The following is a 17,231-nucleotide window of genomic DNA, read 5'->3' as shown; positions in this document are numbered from 1 at the left end:
AACTGAACTGTCCAACCCGAAACTTCTTGGATATACTATCTTATCTCTAGTATAGTTACAGTAAAATATGGAAGTAATGTGTTTGCGTGCATTCTCCTTAACCACCATTGTCATTATCTCCAGCTGACAAGTCGGAGTTTGACAGCCATCTTTTTCTCGTACATCTGCACAATCTGTTAAAACCACAACGTCTCTCCAGTTTTGTTTTCTTGACCTTTGTTCATTGTGGGAACTCTCAAATGTTTTGTTTAGGGTGCAGTTAAAGAACCACCTTTATCACTAGTGGCTGTGACTAAGAGGAATGATGTGAAAGTTATTCTAATCTCTCTATTCTTGTTCCCAATGTTTATGTGCACTTTCACCTTCAGCTGTTTCCAATTAGCTACAAACTGCTTTGTCATGAGACATTTAAAAGCTTTACATGTCTTCTTCTATCAATAACTGTGAGTCAAGGACTAAGAAATGAAAGCTATCCAAACTTTTCTATTTTTGGCGTGGAGTTCACAAACATTACTTTTGCACCACTGATAACACAGTTTTTTATGTCTGCATCCTGGGTCTGAATCCTCTTTTTTGTTCATCAATCTCACTGTCCACCCTCATCGGAGGGTCACTCTTGGATGTATGAATGAGGTTGGTTGGCCTCAGTGTCTGTCTTCTATTACAGACTCCCTCGCATGTGGCTGGACCCCCTGTAGTGTCAGGGAGAATGCCAGGAATGCACGGAATGGCCCAGTGAGTGATAAGAAGGAAAATCCCCACAGCAGAGTGGAATGGAAGCTCAGAAACAACAGGCACATGGACAGTTAATGAAAAATGAATAGGATGACAACAAAGAATGAAATGGAGGGGGAAGAAACAGGATGCCTGGACAGACATAGGACAGGTTCGACACTAGGACAATAACCTCAGTGACAGTGGCTATCCTATGAAGTTGAGAGTGATGACTAAGATGGAATGGTGACCCGTGAAAAGAATGGTATTGGTTGGGATAGAGATAGGCATGATGGTCAGGTAGAAAAGAGCTAATGAGCAATGATAGACACGTGGGATTTGAAAAAACAAAGTGATTCTATGAAAGAGAATGACATAAAACAGACTACCACCCATCTAATGGGTGTAGGATGAGAGCGAGCCTCAACTGTGGGACAGGAAAAGTGCATAGAGATAGAAGCACGTCACAGGAAAGGCGAACCCCTTTAATCAGACTGAGTGAGGGAGAGGTGGACACAAACACACCTCACTGGCAGATGTTTGGTGCATCCTTGAGTTTGACTGACAGTGCCTTTTTATATGACTCACTGACCCGGCTTTTCTTCTATCTCCTACACTGTGCCATCTGCAGCAGCTTTCATGCTAAGTTTGAATAACAAACACAACATTGCCAAACCCTGATCCAGATTAGCTTCCTCTGTGTAGTGACCTACTAAATCGGACTTTACATCAGCGTCTGGTAACAAGCCTATCTCCATTTTGTCTGGCTCCTGGTCCTGATTTTAAAGCCAGCCAGTTGGTAATTGTTTTTAACTGCTAAATTGCACCAGGGGGGATTGGATTACCTACCACCAGGGCAGTTCCCCCTTTTCGTTTCCTTCTTTGCCGTGGATTACATCAGACTTTAGGCTCCTTCATCTGTGAGTAAGCCCATACCTCACAGTCACAGGGCAGGCCAGAAACATTTTCAATGTGTCAGAACAGATAGGGAATAATTGGATATATGGAGGATGGCAGGAAGTGTAAACAGTCCTTAGTGGGCATATTTATCTTAAATGGAAAGATAAGATATAGAGAACGTGCTTAATGGTGATCTAGATTCTGTTCATGCATGCGGGTCTGTGCGCATAGAGTATGTGCTTGCTTGTGTGCTTATTGTTCGCATTTGGCCAAAACCCAGTCTTTTCTGTATTGAGATCATAAATAATGAACAACATAGAAGGAAATGAAACATTATCCATATAAAGCTCCCCAGGGTACCTTATCTTATATGACAGTGATTCATTTCTGTAATATCATAATCACAGCTTAGACCTTGGCCAATTGTAACGGCAAAATAGAGATGGATAAACAGTATTCCCAGCCGCAATCCGGGCTGCTTTTCTCAAAAGTTACGTCCTAATTAATCTTCTAAGTAAAAAGCATTCCTGCATGACAAAGTGAGTCCTGTAAGTCGCCACGAAGGAAGCACTTTCCCAGTCAGATCAACATTGTAAAGCTTAATAGAGGTAAAATAAGTGCAGAGCAATGTGATGAGGGGTAATACATGAGGCTTTATTTGTACTTTATAGTGTGGTTGTACAGAACAAGTTGGGATCAGAATGTGAGCCAGAGAACGCGGACTGTTTTGCTTCTTTTGTAAGTTGTAATGACTTAGTGCGGTTCCCTGGCTTTTCGACCCATCTGAAACAGCTGACAGAAGGCAGAAAGGTGGGTGTGTGAGTTTTGAGGTGGGACAGTGAAAGGCACAGACAGACAAGAAGGAGAGGTAACTCTTTTCCTTTTTTAAAAATGTTTTGGTAACTCTATTAAAAAGAACCCCTGGGAAGTTTGGAAAACTGACAGCTGAGGTGGAGCCTGGGGCAGCCAAGCAGGAGGGAGAGTGTTTTCGTGTGTTTATGTGTGTGTTTTCCTTCACTACTGGGACTTATATATATGGCTAATTCTCAAGCAGGGGATCACTTGGGGTATAGGAACAGGCCTTGGGGACGACCTCTTGAACACCCCCATTATCCTCCAGGGAGCAATCCTTTTGAGGTGTAGTCCCCCACCACCCTTCACCTCTATGTGCCGAATCAGTGGAAGGCAGAAAACCAGAGAGTATCCCTGACACTAATATGGAAAAAAGCCTGTTTGGAGCGAATTTAAGGGCAAATATTATTCTTCCTGAGCGTAACCACGGCGAGCACCTCTGACCTGGCAGTGAAAGTGCTGAAACAAAAAGCCCAAAGACTTTCTCTGCTCCATCAAAGGAGAGCTACATAAAATAAACATAGCCATCAGATTACCACGCTGAACACGGGGCCACGTTAGCCTGCGTCGGCCTCCCTGCCGCACAACCCCATAGCTCTATGGGAGTTAAGTGTGGGGTCCGCTCAGTCAACACCATGACGCAAAATGGAACAAGCCTCTGACAGAAGCCCCAGGCTGATGGAATAAGGCCCCTACCCACAGGCCCCCCGGCCTGAGAGAAACATATTGAGCAAGAACGAAAGAGAGAGGCAGGAAAACAGGAGGAAACAAGAGGAAAGGAGGGAAAAGGTAGATGAGGGCATTTTGAAAAAGAGGAAAAGACCACCAGCCCCAAATTGGATGCACAGGCCCTCTTCTAAATTGAAAAGCACACTCATAAATGTACTGCTGCCCCAGAAAGCCAGTAGCACCAGGACAGGACAGACAGCCGCCAGTGGAGAGGAGCAGGACAGGGCAGGGCAAGGTGGTTGGTGGTGGTGGTGGCTGTAGCATTTAGTGAAACTGTGAGGGTAGTCCTACTAACAGTGGACAGCCTCAGGCTGGTTGATTGACCTCATACGGGGTCCTTTATATACTTGCGTGTGTCTGTTTGCAATATTGTGTGTAGGGGCATGCATGTGGTATTCACATTCCAGTGACACAACCCGGAGAGAAACATCTGTCCCTTGAGGAAGACCAAGGCTTTTCTCTTGGCCTTTTAGTCACCTTACTGAGGCTCTGCTGTCCATTTAATCCACAAGTCTCCCCATGTCCAAGCTCAACCAAAGTGTATGGTCTGTCTGCCTCTGACTGATTTTCCCCCCGGCACCTCTGACCTTCTCTCCAGTCAGTGAGTCGAGTCTAACCTCACACAGATTCCTACACCCCCAGTCTGCCTTTTTGTCTGTCTCTGACCTAACAGAGATTCCCCTGCTCCTTTGTTTCCTTCTTGGCCTTAGCTTTTGTCTGCAGCCAGGCACAGTGTTCCTCTCTGAATTTGTTTCAAGTCCAAAGCTCAATCTCTGTTCCCAAACCTTTTCTTAGACATAAAATGAGATATTTAGCCTTATTTCTCAGATAAATAAGTAAAGCAAAGTAAAACAAAACAAACAAAATTAAAATGTAGGTCCCCACTGGTGTAACAACCAATACTTTGTAATGATCACGTAACATGTCTCACCACTTTCATCATTGACCCTACAGTCGCTGTATTCTGTCCTGTCCCCTTACATATCACTTGAAAAACCTCCTTATACTACAGGCTCTAAAATGACGCAGGACTCAGGTAAAGTGTTACCAGATACTGGGGCTATGCCAGGTTGTAGCTGTTAGTGCTAAGTGTGGGAGCCATGGGCTTTTTCTGGTTTTTGAAAATGACTCCTGTGTGCAACAACAGTGAACACAATCACTGTGGTCCACTGGGCCTCACACCAAAAGCATTACATTACTGCGCTTGCTTCCCTACTGTTCTCATTTTCTTTTCATCCTCCGATCGTTTCTCCTCTGACTCAGCTGTTTTGTAGGAAACTCCGTCTCTTTGAAGAGGGGAAGAATCTTTCATTACTCGACAGCAGGGCAAGAGAAGCAGATGATAGGGAGAGAATAACTGCACCATTGTCTTCACCCCCACTCCCTCTATCCACCAATGATAATTGTGTTGAGCTAATTACAGAGAGCTGCTACAACAGGTGTGGGTCTCTGCACCTGGGTAAGGAAGTCTACTTAATGCATGTGTGTGTGATACAAAGAGAAAATATTAGTGTGTATGGCTACGCGATTCTGGGTGAAAGTGTGTCACGAATGAGAACACAGAAATCTGTGTGTGTCACATGCTTACTAAACCGTACATGTTATTTAATAGTACACAGTCACTGGTCATCATATTGTATCACAGACTACTGTAATGTCACAATCAGCACAGACCTATACCAGTCTGAACCCCATCTGTGTTCAATTATAAAGCTACAGACTACATCTGTATGACATTACTGGAAAGTTGAAATTAGCACACAAACACAGTCTCACTCTCACTCATACACCACATTGAATTTCAAATGAGAGTGATTACAATCACCTAATTGATAAATGTAACCACAGGGAGCCTCTGCTCATGATTCATAATCTATAACCACTCTTTCTCAATAGAATGTGTTTTGATGTCAGCACAGTAAGAAATTGGGGAGACAACTGAAACTTGGAGGCAACAGTGATGATGTAAGCAGGGATCTCTCGTGGGACTGGATTTTTTTGCAACACTTTTTACCGTAAAGGAGCTCATTTGAGAAGCTGACCGTAATAAAAGGAAGCCATTTGGCATGTTGCCAGTAGAAGAGCGTGATATCTTTGTCTAGACGTCAGAGTTTTACTCTCAAAACAAAAGTTTTCTTAAGACGTCTGGCTGACTAGACTGTGAAATTAACTGCATATTACAAAGTTGTGACAGTTCAAGTTAAGCTGTTACTCACTTCATATGATGATATCACCTGTCTTCTGTTCATGACAACCCTTTGCTAATTCATACTGACTGAGCTAGAGATTTTATCATATAAATGCAATGGGAAACCCTGCTAATCAGACCACTTGTCTGTGTCATCCACCAGAAGGAAATTCATATCTTCTTGGTCTCCTGCTTTGACCCTTAGGACAGCTTACATGAGTAAAGGTAACCTTTGTGTGTGGCTCTCACAGTATCATTTGCTTGTTTGAGTCGTGACCCAATGTAAAATACTACTATTATTACAGGAAATGAGAATGTGCTCTTGGAACAGATGATAATGTGGTTGTATGATTGTCTCCTTAGTCAAGCGATTCTACCTGCAGACTCATCATTTAACGTCACAGGGGAATGAGTCCTGCATCGCCACCTTGTGGAATGTTTCTTTGGTGTTAAAGCTGAGATGAGTGCCAAGCCCCAGGGGCCCATCTGTGGGAAACAACCTTGTCAAAGATCCTATGGAAACTGTAGCTCTTTTTGACTAGAAATAAGCGTTTTATTAAAAACAAGAGTTTGAAAACATACCCAGAAGCCAAGTAAAGCAGTCACATAGAGCACAACACTACTTGGTCTAACAGACATGGGCTTTTACTACCTGCTTTAAAATAACATCTTTAAAGACATACCAAGGGCAATACATGTCTTTTACTTGAAAATATCTAAATGAATAAATGAACTGAAATTGAAATGTCATCAAAAACAACCAGGGCAAAGAAAAAATGCAGAAAACATGTCCAGTTTGCCTTTTCTGGTGATATCCTCTCTATTCCTATGAGACGTTTACACAGAGACAAATATGGGCTTCCTCAAAGCCTAGTCCTCTGATTGGCAGGGAGTTCATCCTGGTCAAGTCCCCACAAGAAGGTGCGGAGACGCGTCACTTCTTTCTGTAGTTCAGGACATGGGATTGGCTGAGAAAGGTCAAGGCGTGGAGTCTCATTTGGCAGGATAAGAGGTGGGTGGTCCAGGAAGCTCTCAAAGATGTCTAAATTATAAAAAAAACATTATAAACAATTACTTTGACAGATAATTCCACAGTTTCACTCTTTAATGTGTGAATCATTACCCTTATCAGATATAATACCTCCACTCAGTTCTGTGCCTGGAGGGGGGGCCCAGGCTGCTGGTGGGGCCCTGGTTGGTCCCAGCTTGTAATGGGTGAGCAGGTGGTGCAATTGGGCAGGGCTTAGCAAGGCATGGTCCTCCTGTAGACTGGTCCAGGATGACTGGGCAACAAGAGGTCAATAGAGAGAAGTAGCTCTCAGCAATGCAAAAGGGCAGGAGGGCAAAGCAGGCATATTGCACATGTAGCTCTCTTACCTGAATAAGTCGAGTCTTGGGAATGCATAGGAAGTTAACTGTGACTGACAGCTTCTTCATAAACTCAGAGGCAATGTCTCCTAGACCTGCCCCCTGTAGCCAGTCTAGAACCAGGTCCAGGTTTGTGCGGATCTGAACTGCTCTAGACCACGAAAACAGTCCATCTGAAAAGCAAATTAAAAGAATTTAAGCTTAAGAATTCCGTTTTTAGGAAGGACAGTAAATTACTGTCATATTTAAGAGAGCACTTTTATCATCTTGTCACCTCAGTGTGTGTCAAGATGTGAGACCTGACTTTTGGAAGAACACAAGTTTATAATTAATACAATTCAACCTGTTCACTTCAACACTCAAGTTCACTGCTAGAGCCTTCCTTGTTCTGGTGAGGCTTAAAATATTATTAAAAAATTCATGCCGCTAACTTTAGAACGCCTCTCACCTCTCTCCAGCAGAGTATTGAGCAGGGAGGTGTTGGTAAAGAAGAAGAGGTAGCCAAATGTTTGGGAAGTAAGAGGTGGGGACAGACATGCCTCCCGCGACAGCATCAGGGAGCAGCGGTACACATCCATTAGCCCGGCAACTTTGGGCGGTAAGGCAGAGACATCATCCACCTCTCCTTCATCTCCTCTTTTCTCTTCTCCCTGTGCACTTCCATCTCCATCCTTCTCCTTTTCTTTCTCCTCGCTGGAGAATGGATTGGTGTCCAGGAGAGCTGGAAGGAGTGAGTATAGAGTCTTTTTGGACAGAAAGGAAGAAACAAAACTTAATTAAATTGATTAAAAGCATGAACAGTTTGAAAATATATGTATTTGTAAGAGAGTGTAGAGATTTGGTGGGGCAATTGATAGGCAGGGAAAACGATTAAAGTGAATTAAGCTGAAGCAAAGTTGTTGTTTCTTTAATTTTCAGCCACACAAGCAATGTGGCTCTAGGGATGGGAATTTCAGCTCTATGTCATGTATCCAACATTCTGGTCAGAACTAAAATATCTCAACAGCCAACAGCCATGACATTTTGGACAAACATTCATGGTTCCCTAGAGGATGGATCTCACTGACTGTGGTGATTCCTCTAAATTTTCCTCTAGTGCCACCATGAGGGTAACATTTGTATTTGTTGTTTGTCAACAAATACTTGCAATACTCATGACATCCTTGGAACCTCAAGTTTACTTTGTGTTCAGCACTAATTAGCAAATGTTAGCATACTAACACACCTAACCAAGATGGCAAGCAAGGCAGACATTATGCCTGTTAAACAATGGCATAATACAACCCCAGTTCCACAAAAGTTGGTAGGATGTGTAAAACGTAAATAAAAACAGAATGCAATGATTCGCAAATCTCATCAACCCATATTTTCCTGGGGTTTTGTTGCTGGATTTTTCATTTTATGATGCACCAAATGTTTTCTATTGCTGAAAGGTCTGGACTGCAGACAGGACAATTCTGCAACCGGACTATTCTGCTGCTAAGCAATGCTGTTGTAATCGATGAAGTATGTGGTTTTGCATCATCTTGCTGAAATATGCAAGGCCTTTCCTGAAAGAGACATTGTCTGGATGGGAGCATATGCTGCTCTAAAACCTCTACTTTTCAGCATCAATGGTGCCTTTCCAGATGTGTAAGCTGCCCATGCAATAGGCACTAATGCACCCCCATGCCATCAGAGATGCAGGCTTTTGAACTGTCTGCTGATAACAAGCTGGATGGTCCCTCTCTTCTTTAATCCACAGGACACGAAAACCATGTTTTCCAAAAAGAATTTCAAATTTAAATCCCCTGACCAGAGAACAGTTTTCCATTTTGCCTCAGACCATTTTAAAACATGGTTGTAAAATGGAACAGAACATTTCTGGATCATGTTCACATATTGGTTCTTCTTTAAATGATACACCTTTAACTTACATTTGTGGATCACACAGTGAGTTGTGTTCACAGACAGTGATTTCTGGAAGTGTTCCTGAGCCCATTCAGTGATGTCCAGTAGAGAACTGTGTTTAATGCAGGGCCTGAAGGCCCCAAGATCCTGCGCATCCAGTTTTGACCTTCTCCTTTGTCCGTTGCGCACAGACATTCCACCTGATTCTCTGAATCTTTTGATGATACATACTGTAGATAGTGGGATCTTCAAAGTCTTTGCAATTGTTTGGCACAGTTTGTCACAGATTGGTCCTCTGCCCATCTTTACATTTGAGAGGCTCTGCCTCTCTGAAATGCTCTTTCTATACCCATTCATCTTAATGACCTGTTATTAATTAACCTAATTAGTTGTCAAATGCTCCTCTTTTTGTTTTTGATTTGTGGAAATCACTTTTCCAGCCTTTTCTGGCCCCTGTTCTAACGTTTTTGAAACGTGTTGCTGCAATCAAATTCAAAATGAGCAAATATTACAATTTCTCAGATTCAACATCTGATATGTTGTTTATGTTTTATTGTGAATAAAATATGGGTTGAAGAGATTTGCAAATCATTGCATTCTGTTTTTATTTAGATTTTCATGCTTTACCAATGTTTTTGGAATTGGGATAGTACTGTCACTGCCATGTCAAGAGATGCTTAATAGAGGTAATATTTTTAGTGGTGCACACTATTATCTCAAAATGCAAAGCGCAAAGGAAATAGATAAGCTACTTACAGCTGAACGAAATCAAAAGAAATAGTGAGCAGTGGTAAGACAGCCACTCAAAGATAACGGGAAACAACAAAAATAAGTATTAAGCCTTATAGACATTTTGCTGTCGCATTGTGTGTTCTAATAAGTGGTGGCTTTCTGTATTGTACATTTCCGCATTTTGCACTGCAGTTCTTCTGTATGCTAAAAAGTATAAGTGGCATTCAAGTGCCATACTAAAATTTGTATTTAATAATGATATGAGACACAGCTTACTCTTATATTTTATACCTTAGTCAGGTGATAGACACACTGCTGGAAAGTGTGCATAATGACATCATCAAGCTGTGCTAGGGCCTCTGAGCAGGTGTCCATATCAGCTGTCAAAACTGGGTCCCCGGGGGCTTTGAAGACACAACCATTAGGTTCAAGCTTTAATATCTAGGTCCAGCAAAGTGTTTTATAAAATTCCCAGTTTCTAAAGTTATATTTGACTTGAATCAGCAATTTATATTATTTTTAAATCACTCTCACTCACCTTCAAACTCCCAGTCTTTTTCCATGTTTTCAACTTTGACCTGGAAGAAGTTAAGGAGCTCTGTGGCATTTGACATCCAGAACATAAGGGGTCGAAGGTCAGATGACAGTTTCTGCACATTTGGTGTGCTTATCTCACTTTCTTGCTCTGTGGAACTGGATATAATATTTATGAAATGATGTAATGCCAAAGTTATGGTAGCTGTAAAATGAACATTCTCCTGTCAGTGTTTTGTTTGTGCTTGTAAAGGGAAACACACCATACTGTGAATAAAAATAGGCTGTGTTATTATTACTCAACTATATTTGAACCATTTTTCAACATCACTATGTTATAATGCTTTCATCATGCCTAAAAAATTTACCAGAGACATAACATCACAAGGACACATCTATCATGAGTCACTCAACAGGAGATCTCTAAACAGAGGAAACATGACATGGAACAAAAATGTTCTTACTTTTGTGTGGGATGCTTATCCCCAAATTCCTTAATGTTATCCTGTAAAGAGAATTGGAGACAGAAAAGAGCAGAGACATCTTGGCTTTAGTGTGACGGTGGAGGGGGGGGCAGAGTCTAGCCCTGTAGCCAGGACAATTACAGCACATTTTCCAGCAGGAGGGAAGTGACATCAGCTCATCCTCACTCATGTCCACAACCCCAGCAGGCCACAATGAAGGGCATATGTCTGTCTGCTGCTTTTTCTGTCTGACTTAATGTTGCAATCCCAGTCCACCTGATGTTTTCCTGCCACGTTTGTTAAATACAGTCATAGCCAAGCAGTACTATCCCAAAAAAAGTTCAGTGTCCCATAGTTGAGATACACCTACATTTCTGAGATACTTTACCCCCTAATAGGTTAAGTTGTTGTTTTATTGTCCCTTTGGATGCCAAATTCAGTCTGTCACCACCATTCACCACTTTGGTCCAGACCAAGATGGATTGTCACATTTGGCATTTGGTTATACACTATTCTCAGATAACAAATTACACCGACTTTGATGATCTGCTGACTTTTAGTCAACCACTAGTTTGACAGAATAGGCTTAAGTGGATTGCCATAAAAAACACCATGAGTTGTAATAACTTTGCTAGTATAGCATCCTAACACACTAAACTTTGCTGTCAGTATTCTGCATGCAGACATTAGCATTTTGCTCAAAGCACCACCATATCTGACTACTAAGCATCAGCTTAGAGAGCCATTGCCATGTTGTAGACATATTGTTGGTGTAAGGGGATTTTCATGCTTTTATAACCAGCTGGATTCATTGTAGGTTACAGCTGGAGCTTTAACTCCTAGGTCACCAGGGCATCCCAGATTTTTCTGTCATTTATTGGGTGTCAGTTTTTTTACTTACCCAGACAATTTCTTTAATTAGGTTGGCTGACTTGAGCAATATCTGTGGTGTAAGAGCAGGGTCCAGGTGTTTTGAAGCATGGTCTATCATAATTGACAGGAGATAAGCTGGAGCTAAAGGCCCACCACCAGAGTCTGGAGAGGAATTTTTGGAGATTATCTCCTAAGAGAAGCATGAGGGATAAACATGTCATCAAGGCTATTTTCTACAGTACATAACTAGACAGTTGCTATGAGGTTAAATAAGTTCATAGTCTTCTTTTTTTACCTGTAACAGGGTATCTGCATGACGGGGATGGAATTTTAAAATGGCCTCAGTAGATCCTAGGTACAACCTCAGAGCTTCCTGTCTGTCTACCAGTCCTGAGGGGCAGCAGGTGATGGAGGCATCAGCCTGCCATGGCAAGGTCAGTGCCAGTGGGGGAGCTGGAGTCACACGGGGGTCACGGTATAGGAAAAGGAAGTGGTTGCCTAAACCTATCACATCGCCAGGCTTTAGGATCGTCTCCCTAAAAACAGCCACTCCGTTGTGTGTGACTTCGCCTCCTCTGAATGGCCGTATAAGAGCTGGCATAAAATTCAATGAGTTCAGGATAGAATATATCAAATGCTGCAGTTGTAGCAGACAATATGTGGAAGCATAACATAACTACCCAAACTTTAGATTTTGTTAAGTGTGGTGTTTGTACCTTGTCCAGTGGGTGTCTCAGGAACAGCTGAGTCTCTCCTGACCAGTAAGTGTCTAGCCAAAAGGTCTGGAGCAGAGAGGAATGTGTCCACCTTTAGTGGCCTTTTACCCTTCCTCTCTCTCTCTTTGTCCTTTTCTTTCTCTCTTATTGTGGGCCTTCTTCCAAACACGTGCATGTGTCCCGCCATGATGTACAAAACAAAATCCTAAACAAAACACACGGTGCAGAAAAGCAGAAAATCCGGGAGGTCTGTGATCTTTTAAGTGCCATGGTTTATATCAGTCTTGCATCAGATGTTAAGTTAAACAGAAGGTGGTTGATAAGGTATGGAGTGTGTCACAGTTTGTTACAAAGGAGACCTGTGTGAGGTCATTGTGTAAGATGGAGTGATGTACAAAGAGTGGTTTTGTGCTTTTGATGGGGAAATTGTCGGGGCATTGTACTGCTCTGAGGCTTTTTTGTGCTAGATGTTGAATGGGAGCGTCGGCGATGGAAATCCCGATGGTATTTGGCGATTACAGACATGCAGGTATGATGTCATATAGAAGGTGTGTACATGCTTGTACCTCTGCACAGAACTTCTACAGCATGCCTATTAGTTTGCATACGTGCATATCAGAGTGTATACACTTGCTACAGAGTATTTGTGCATGTCTGTGGGTTTATGTGTCTGTGTTCATTTATGTGTTTACATAGTGTGTGCATGTGTGGGTGTTGTTTGTTAGAATTTGTATGTGTGATATCATCTGTAAGCATGTCTTGCCTTGCTCTGATCATAACCCTGCAGCAACAGGAAGTAAGGCCGGTCTGTGGGTGGAAGAATCAAACTTTGAGACATCATTTCTAGGTCGCAGCTGGAGTAGTCTTTCTCATCCTCTGCTGGCTGGTTCGTCCATCCAACCTTAGCTGCTTTTGATGCTCTAATCTGAAATAATGGGTCAAAACATGATAATTAGAACATCAGATTAATATTAAAAATGTTTTTTCCTCACCACATCATCTTCATTACCTCTCCTGGTTGTGGATTTATCATGCTGACAATGTTCTTCCTGTCCTGGACAGCTCCATTCTTATCAGACCGATTCCCTGAGTCACGTGGGTCATTGCCAATGTGGTTGCCTTGGCGACGTCGGAGACTCAGGTTCATGTCACTGATGCTCCTCCTGAGCTCTGTGTTCCTTCCACGGTGACCGCGCTCGCTCTCCTCTGGTCCACCTCCTGATGACATCCTGCTCCTCCGCCAGCGCACACCTGTTACCCAGAGGGTCAATCAGAGCATCGGTCAATTTCACTCTTTATCATCTAAATGCAGACAATTTTCGACCTTCGAGCCTCATACATACCTTGGTAATTCTCCCCCTCCTTCTCTCGCTCCTTCTCCCTCTCTCTCTCTTCTCTTTCATAGTCTTCCTTCCTTTGGATTTCAAAGCGACGTTCAAACCCATCCTTAGGCCGCCACATGTCCACTAATAGCAAAGGACATTCCCATGGGGAAACACTTCTTCGGCACTCTGTCTCCCATTTGATAGCTCCATCTGGCTGCTGGATGGGCTTTCCAATGACATCACACAACAGGAAGTCCTCTGGGCTATATTTTTGGAGAACTGCAAGGTAGGAGAGGAAGGGCGAAAAGTGCAATTCATTTTTTCATAACACCGCTGTTTATGTTTATATTAAGTCAAATATTATAGTGAGACGAATTTTGACAGGTCCAAGTAATGGATGGCAGCAAAGTCCCAAATGGAAGAAAATTTCCCTTTCTCTCACCTACATCATCTGTCTCCTCCCTCTCTCTCTCAGTATAGCGAGTGATGACCTGGGCAATAAGCTGCCTGGCTGTAGAGTGAATGCTGGCCAGCAGGGAGCGATAGTTAGCTCCACTGGAGAGGGCATCCCCATAGATCTTGATCAGGCCTGGGGCTGAGGAAGAGGCAGGAGGCAAGTAATGATGGGAGGAGGGGGCAGCTGAATGAGCCCAAACCTCTCTCTCCCTCTCCCCCACCGCCCGATCCCGGTCACTGTTGGAGCGCCCCCGCAAAAAGAGATGGGAAAGGCGCTTTGTGCGGGACTGGGACCCAGCAGGCCGCGGCCTGAGGAAGGCCGGGGAAGGAGATGGAGATGGCGTAGGGGAAGCCAGCGAAGGGGTTGAGTTAGAAAGGGAAGAGGAAGGAGCAGAAGGAACCTCGTGGATAGAAGCTGCGTCAGAGCTGGTGTTTGACCTGTGAGCGGTAGAGGAGGGGAAGAAAGATGGAGGGGGAGGAAGGAGAAAGGAAGGGACAAGTCAACTGTGAAATATGACTGACAAACAACAAGGACAAAAATAAAACAGGAAAATGTTACTAGCTGTTATGAAACTAGTGACAGTCGAAGTATGATAAGACATCCCCAAACTCATTCAACATTACTTATCAGGCACAGAATTCTGATCATGAATAGATAAACAATATATAGTATGAAAGTCATTTGACTTTAGGACAAATATATGTGACAGAAAAATTTTATCTTAACAGAATATTAGACTGACTTGACAGAGATTGCACTTGGCCAGCGACCACCTAGCTTGGCAAAGTGTTTCCTAGGCGAGTTGATCCAGAGACCCACTGGGAAATGGAGCTTTCTGAAGCGTGGACTGCCAGACCCCTCCATCTGACGAAAAGAAATAAGGAGAAATGTAGCTTTACAATTCAATAATCTGCAGTATTTCATGTTTTTCCTAAGCTATGTCCCTGCTGCAGTAAGATATGTGTTGCACCATTGCCAAGACTTAAACAATATAACAAAGGAATGATGTCACCTTCACTATAATATCAACAGGATACCTGAAGCAGATTGTCAACATGTTGAAAACAAACAGAAAGATATTAACCCCCCACCCCACACTGCTTTAACTCGGCCTTTCCAATTCATTGCGTGTATTCCCTGTTCTCAAACAGGAAGTATGTTTTGTGGAAGGAGGTCCAGCTGTTGCAGTGACAGGGAAAAACCCATGGTATAGGTCACTATTAGTCAATTTGTTTTCATCATTTATCGTCAAACTTTCAGAACTGCTCTATTTCCTCCTTTCAGGTGCAATTTATTGGCCTAAAGGTAATCATCTTCTTCTGTAAATCTACCTTTTGGAGGCCTAATCTCTGACAGGAATGCAGATTGTGTCATATCTTGACAAGAGAGTCCACACCTAAAATCTGTTGTTGTTAATTTAGCTAATTAAGATCCTAGTTCGTAACAAGCATCCTGTCATATATTATGCAGTGGAATAATTTGAAAACAAACAAGAAAAATGTAAGAAAAGAAGCTAATTCAAATACTAGAAGTAAATAAAAAAGTATTGAAATTTGAATACACTTACCCACCGTTAATTCTGATCCTTAGTGTGCTAAGATGACTCTTTGTCACCAAAATGCTAATACACAGCTCAAAGTAATCTACTAACTTTGCATGTTGCCTTTTCCCCACAATGAAATGCCATTTCTAAAAAAAGCCAAATTGTGTCTCACATCTATGCAGAAATCCCTAACTCTACTCATCCATATATTCGGTCTTCTGTTAAAAACAAATATCCCTTTCTTTACTTTTTCTTTCCAACTGGACAAATTCCGCTCCCTCTCTGCCTGTGGCTCATAGTCTCTCTGGGTCTATAGATAGAGAAACAGGCCCATTGTTTCAAGTGACAGAATTTCCTTCCTTTCCAGCGGACAACACCTATATCCTGACCCAGTGAGTGAGAGAGGGAGACATTGGTAGAAAGCAATGCAAGACTGAATTTACACATATATGCATCTTTGAGACCTAGTTGGGAATGTTGCAAATGGTACTATACACAGATAATATAGATATCAGCTATTTGGTCAACAGAAACATGATGTCATTGTATGATCTTAATAACCTTGAATTTAATCAATCAGACTTTTACAGCAGATTGGTTTGTAGAACGTGGCTGTTTTTATTGTACTGTGTTGGGATTTGTAATGAAAACAAATTGAATTTTTGTTGGAAAGAGGATGAAGGAAACTCACTGTTTGAGAGGAAGTTAGACAGAGCGACAGAAGCACCTGTGATCTTTGACCTGGTCTTTGACAGGAAGATAGTGATGGAAAGAGAAAGAACTATGACTGGGCTCTAATTCAGGGACTGGATCCTCTGAAGTCTACATTGCTATTACCTAATTTGTAATTATGCTCCTACACAGCTTCACGGTAAGTGTATTATTTTTAGTCATGAAAGCTAGCATCATATTGATACAACAAATCAAGTCTGATAGTCAATGGGCCCCTTAACAGCAGAGACAGATAATCAGAAAAAGGAACCAATCAAAAGTTTGGTGCATTCTCACAAAATATATATTGGCATATTTTGCAATGACAACTAGTAGCTGTGGCTCAGTTGGTAAGGCAGTTGTTCATGGACCACAGGGACGGTGGTTTGACTCCTGGTCCCTCCTGTCTATGTGTTAAAGTGTCTTTAGGGCACAACTTTGGGCACAACACAGAACCAATGTTGCTCCCAATGGGTCAGGGAAGCACCTGCAGCACAACATTTGTGTGTAAGTGTGTGTGAATGGGTGAATAAGAAGCAACATTGCAACAAGTCCCTCTCTTCAAGATCCCATAATCACACAATAGAGTGCAATGCAAACACCCCACCAAAAAATTATGAATTAAAATATATTTTTAAGCATTTAATCACCCAGTAGTAATACATTAATGTGTGATCGCTTCAACTGTGGAGCACACAAATACAAAATATAGGCATATTGTGAGAAACATTAAAGAAAACATTAAAAATAAGTGTTAAATCAAAGGAGTTCAACTAGATCAAAAAAGAAATACAGGAAACCGTAGAGCTCAGAAAAGGAGAAATGATTCTGTTATTCTTATTTGAGGGATACTGTTGGTTTGAAATGTTATGTATTTTTGAATCCTCTTCCACTTAACATTCAAGCTTACCACAGCTTCTGACCTCTGAGTAAGCATAGTGCCTACGTTTTCCACCCACTTTTGGGCATTAAACTGAGAAAGCTTTAGTTTGAAATGAGTTAGCTCTGTAGCCAGTAATGTTAGCTATTTGACTTTGATGCAGGAGCCACTAAAAAACACTGGCAGCTTTGAATGCATTACTCCTGCAGATGCATAAAATATCAATAAAACATTACACTTGCCACTGTAATTTTGTCTGTTATTACACTTGCCTGCAGTAGGATACCCTCTCCATGTTGAGTCTAATCTGAGAGCAAAGATTCACCTCAAAGTCAAATCAATCCCAGTTTACACT

General features: G+C 42.2%; 1 protein-coding gene across 2 annotated transcripts; it reads right to left on the bottom strand.

Moving 5' to 3' along the window:
* Window positions 1–5,912: 5,912 nt before the first annotated feature.
* On the bottom strand, window positions 5,913–15,599 carry rasip1 (Ras interacting protein 1). Of its 2 annotated transcripts, none has more exons than XM_067511529.1 (16): window positions 15,310–15,599; window positions 14,485–14,606; window positions 13,728–14,179; window positions 13,304–13,564; window positions 12,970–13,211; window positions 12,724–12,885; window positions 11,961–12,165; window positions 11,540–11,838; window positions 11,273–11,434; window positions 10,372–10,412; window positions 9,912–10,066; window positions 9,665–9,777; window positions 7,200–7,494; window positions 6,761–6,924; window positions 6,525–6,666; window positions 5,913–6,425 (listed from the first exon to the last, which is right to left on the bottom strand). In XM_067511529.1, the coding sequence occupies exons 2-16, from the start codon at window positions 14,604–14,606 to the stop codon at window positions 6,247–6,249; spliced, it is 2,994 nt and encodes a 997-aa protein (XP_067367630.1). In that variant the 5' UTR covers window positions 15,310–15,599; the 3' UTR covers window positions 5,913–6,246. The 2 variants fall into 2 exon arrangements, with proteins under 2 accessions (XP_067367630.1, XP_067367631.1); XM_067511530.1 differs by having other exon boundaries at window positions 15,314–15,599.
* Window positions 15,600–17,231: the final 1,632 nt, after the last annotated feature.

This window comes from Channa argus, chromosome 7 (assembly GCF_033026475.1).
Source record: "Channa argus isolate prfri chromosome 7, Channa argus male v1.0, whole genome shotgun sequence".
In the NCBI taxonomy this organism is placed as follows: Eukaryota; Metazoa; Chordata; class Actinopteri; order Anabantiformes; family Channidae; genus Channa; species Channa argus.
Note: the sequence above shows the minus strand (reverse complement) of the source record. Positions and strands in the feature narration are given on the sequence as shown.